Raw genomic sequence first — 5,061 nt, forward strand, 5'->3', positions numbered from 1 at the left:
AAATAATGTGGTAGATCCACTTTCCTTCACCCTTGAACGAGAGATTCTTGCAATGCTCAAATCAACCAACAGGTGGCAGTAAAACAACGGGTGGGGGGGGGGAAGAAACAACAACGATAGTCTCGCGATACACGCGACATCACGTCATTCCATGATGGCTGAAGATCCTGGCGGAACACTTTTAAATTTCTCTTTAATTTTTCTTTCTTTCTCTGTACGTCGGCTTGCCATAGAGGCATGGCAGGACTCACAGCCCCGCTAAGCGTCCGCAGATCATTGGTGTCGTCATGCCCAAGAAAGGGAACCGAAAACGGCTGAAATTTAAGACCGGGGACGTCTGTTCGGAATCAGGCAGGTTTACGTTACGTTTACGTTAGCCAGCTAGCTAACTACCTCTATTATGGTTATTGCAGGCTTTGCTGATGTGTGATAAAGAAATAAATACTCATAAACTATATTTAATAGAAAATATGGTGCTTTCCCCCCCCACCAGTGACGGTAGCTGATTATGCTGATGCCGACCCAGCTGTTGTGAAGTCGGGGAGGGTGAAGAAGGCTTTCGTGAATGCAGTTGCTAAAGAAGGTAAAGCTGTGATAGTGTTCCGTGTAGGGCTGGATCATATGGACACAAATTATATTAAGACTAAAACCTTCGAATTAGCCGATATCGACAGTGATCACGGTAATGTTCATTGTAAGTTTAAAAACAGATATTTGCTCCTGAGTGGATGTTGTGGTAAACTCTTCGTCATGTGCAGAGAATGACAAACACTCGGTTAACATCAAAACCTTTTACAGATCTGAGGTCATTTTTGCGTTAACCCTCTTCACTGAGAACATATCGACATGTATTGAAGCTTTCTTATATTGCTATTGACAAAAATTGTACTTTGGTTATTATTGACATTGTTTCATAGCCCAGTGATAGTGCAGTTTGACCTTGTCTGATAGAGGTGAACCTCGTGCTTTACTCAACATTATGCTGTTTTTATCCAGTGAAATCCCTCTGTGGCCTGGAGGCGTCTCAGGGGGCTGTAGAGGAAGTCCTCTCGTCTGCTGTGAGTGTCAACACAGACGCTTCGGACGGCAGTGAAGACCTGGACCACGAAGAAGACGGAGAACATGAAACAAAGGTGGCCGACAAGAAGAAAAACAAGAGAAGAAAGGGTATTGTTTTTGTTTTCTTCGTGAAATATATATATATGCATTACTTGAGATTTCTTGGTTACAGTGGTGTTTGCATGTTGTCTTCTCAGAGAGCAGTGAGAGCAGCGATGGGGGGGAGTATCCAATGGATATTTGGCTAATGCTCTCCGCCTATATTCGGCCTGAGGATGTGTGCAAATTTGCGCTTATCTGTAGAAATGCCTGGACAGTAACTTGCACCGCAGCTTTTTGGACAAGGCTTTATAGAAGGTGAGGTGGTTTAACTGATTGAATGTGCAAACATACTTTACATTTTTATTCACCAAAGAATGAATTAAAGGCAATCTTTCATTGATCTTTATTGAGCCATTCAGTCCCAAACTAATTTGCTAATTCATTCAAATGCTCATAAAACTTTCTATGCTCAATAAAATATCTTGAATCTGTCCTGATAAATTAGCACAGTGATGAAGCAAATTGACATCAAATTAACAACTTTACCTTATCTGTCATTTTCAATCTCTTTCTCAAAGACACTATAGGATTGATGTTGATCTGCCACTTCGTCTCCAGCCTTACTCCATTGATATATTGAATCGTCTAAGGGCCCGCGTCATTCGCTCCCTTTTCCATTTGTACGAACCATTCAGCTTGCGTGTCTCGAAAATTCCTGCCCTGCCCGAATCCACGCCCACAACTTTGCTCAACTCCAGGGTAAATGAACAGATGTGTGACTGCAGTCGTTGTGCTTAGTAGGGAATTCAGAACTATAGTTTTGTTTTTATTTAATTTCCAATTCCTGATCTGATTGTATTTTAAATAGGATTAGCCTGTGATGAAAGTCTTTGTCTTTTTCATCTGAATGTCCTCATGACTGGAAAGCAAAACTCAATTTGAATTAGGTCTATTTAAAATCAAATGTGAACCACTGAGTCAAAACACTGATTTCACTATGGAAACAGCCGTTTGAATGCTTAATTTTTGTTGTTGCAGTGTTTACTCTTCTGGGTCAAAAGGATGTCAGGGACTCGACCAGATGTATTGTGGGAGTTCAACTTCAAGTTTTTAAAACAGGTAAAGGGCTTCCTCAAAACCAATTTATTTCTACATTTATTATCTTCATTACAAGTTGGTAATGACCTAATGTGACTCCTGTTGCCGTCATGTTTATGATTTGTGTATTTCTCTGTTTGTCTCCATTGCAGCGGGCACACACTAAAAATGGTTGTGCCAAGTCCTTGAGCTTGCCCAGACAATACGAACATGTCCACACAAACCCGGACACTGACTGCTATGTGCTTCAGGTCACAACACTCAACTTCATCTTCACCCCTGTGGTCATGGGCATGACCCTGACCTTGGTTAGTATTTATTGTTGGTCCATTAGCAAGTGTTGATGAGATTGACTTTTAAGATTTTAAATTAAAGAATACTTGTATAAGACAGTTATGAATGAAAAAACTTAATGTTATTATAAACACCCAACCAGAGGGTTCATTTGGATTTATTTCATGATAAAACCTCTAGCTCTGCTCTCAGTTGTGTTAATCTAATGATTAGAAAGATCTTTCCACAATGTATGATGTACAAACCATTTAATTAAAAATGAATGACTTCAAATATCAAAATATTCCTCAGATTGTCAGTAATGTTGAATTGTCAGATCTGTATCTGCCTTACATCAGTATTCACTAATGAAAAAGTTTGATTTGGTAAAAGTTGCTTGGGGATCGGAGGTCTCTGACATCTTTTTGAGAAGTGCTTGAAAGGTGATAAAGTAAGGCCAGAGATCAGCGAGGAGTTCACTAGTGAGAGCACAAGGGCAAGTTGTAGATGTAAACTCTAGTTGGGTCTAGAGGAAGTTGTTTTTATATGAGCTACTGTTTAACAGTATGTACGAGGTTATGGCATCACCAAAAATCTGAAAACTGAACTGAAGTGTTGATTCATGTAAACAAACCTCTGGGCAGTATGTTTGTTGAAAATTTGCTAATTAATGTATATTTATTATCTTTTTGCCTCAGCTTACATTATCTTCACCGCTTGATCATTGACTAATGAGAAGATGAATTTATGTACATCATTTCCTCTTCTAATCCACACTTTTCTGTCTCTGTATCGCTCATAGTTTACCATCAACGTCAGCACAGACATGCGGCACCATCGTGTCCGTCTGGTGTTCCAGGACTCGCCACTCCACCGTGGGAAGAAGAGGGTTGATCACTGCGGGACCCAGGTGGTGTTGGATCCTGTCCACAGTGTGAGGCTAATGGACTGGTGGCATCCACAGTACCCCTACATATCCTCCATATAGGATATCTGCTCTCTCTGTTCCCTCTGCATTATTATTCCCCCCTTAGAGTTCCACTGTTAATTTCATCCCTCTCGCCAAAAAGAAGAAATTCCAATGGATGATTCTGCAAAAACTCAAATCTTGAAAAGGTTATTGCACATTCACGTTTTTACTTGTCATTGTTAGATGTTAAGTCCAACAGTGACTGGCCTCAGGTGGGATGCAAATACCTCATTCGAGTGTGGCCATAAGACTTAAAGGTTTCACTGCAGAATCATCCAATATTAGCATTATTCCTTGGGCTGTTTTTGTTGTTTATTTATACAAGTCTGCCGATGTCCACACATCAGCAATCCTTCTTCTCTTCAAAAGTCTTTGTGTAATCATGGAGTAATAGTGCTGGGTGTTATGGTAAAGAAATGAATGTCATAACCAGGAAATCATTTATCTGAATTGTCTTAGTATCTGTTAATACATGAAAGACCAGGTTGGATTGTTGAGTAAGGCACATTTCAAAGTCGCAGTGAAACTGATTCATGGGAACTCTACTAATGGTTCTGGGAGAAATTAAGTTTGAAATTATTTTGCATGGTTTGCATAATGTTTTACAATATTACAGCATTAGTTCATAGATGCATCACACACACATGGCAGACAGGAACATTTATTTAGTACTACTAGACCACTCCCCCATTCTCCTAGCAGACAACATGGTTGTAAGTTGAACCTACATGTGTGACACATTTTGTAGAAGAGTTTCTAAAGCTCATGGGTGAACAAGGTGCTATATTTGTACTTACCTCTTATAGTTTGTTTTATGCTCACTTGAAAGTTACTCTGAAGTATCTAGATTATTGCGTTGATTTGAGTTTTGATAATAATGCCCCAACATATTGCTGAAAACCATGTTTTTTTATTCAGGGTGTATTTAAATCTAGGCAGCCTCTCTTAGTTTTTTTTATATTAAAGACACTGCTTTACACTGAAAAGGACAAAGAGATGATTTACTAGATGTCACCAACACTCCTGCTAATTTTGGCAGTGTTTCTTTAAATGTTTCATGACTGAAATATCTTGACTGTTTTCTCGCCGATCGTGTGGCCCACGTCCCTCACTGCCATCCACCTCTGGACATTCAGTCTCAACTCTGAATAGCTCAAAGGTTCAAAGTGGTTTGTCTTGTGCATATTGAATGTAAGTAGATTTATACCAATCACATGCTTGAAACCAATCAATTGGTACGAAGAGAACGAGCTACTATTGACATTGTCCATCCATCATTTAAAATTGATTTGTTTTGCACTTAGATTACACCTAAGTATAAATAGTCTTATCAGGTGAGAGTTCCACTGATTAAAATAAACTTACTGCACTGAAATAAAGTGAAACTGCCCTTGAAGAATGCCTCTGCTCTTCTGTCATGAAATGGTGATGTACAATATCTGAGTGATTTATTTTTGCTTCCCACTAGTGGTCATACTGGCTTCTACCTCTGCCTATCACCACCAGTCATCACACGTCACAACCACAGACGTTGGTTAACCTTGATAACACTGAAAACACGAGCATGAACAGCTTGAAATTCAGACAGCATAAAACATATTAGTGGTTTAGTAGTAGTA

General features: G+C 39.5%; 1 protein-coding gene across 1 annotated transcript; it reads left to right on the plus strand.

Moving 5' to 3' along the window:
• The first annotated feature begins 161 nt into the window (after nucleotides 1-161).
• Nucleotides 162-4,841, plus strand: tmem183a (transmembrane protein 183A). The gene is made up of 8 exons (XM_062398436.1): nucleotides 162-351; nucleotides 494-583; nucleotides 997-1,167; nucleotides 1,257-1,416; nucleotides 1,680-1,860; nucleotides 2,140-2,220; nucleotides 2,352-2,507; nucleotides 3,275-4,841. The coding sequence occupies exons 1-8, from the start codon at nucleotides 288-290 to the stop codon at nucleotides 3,458-3,460; spliced, it is 1,089 nt and encodes a 362-aa protein (XP_062254420.1). The 5' UTR covers nucleotides 162-287; the 3' UTR covers nucleotides 3,461-4,841.
• Nucleotides 4,842-5,061: the final 220 nt, after the last annotated feature.

The sequence above is a fragment of the Platichthys flesus genome, chromosome 2 (assembly GCF_949316205.1).
Source record: "Platichthys flesus chromosome 2, fPlaFle2.1, whole genome shotgun sequence".
In the NCBI taxonomy this organism is placed as follows: Eukaryota; Metazoa; Chordata; class Actinopteri; order Pleuronectiformes; family Pleuronectidae; genus Platichthys; species Platichthys flesus.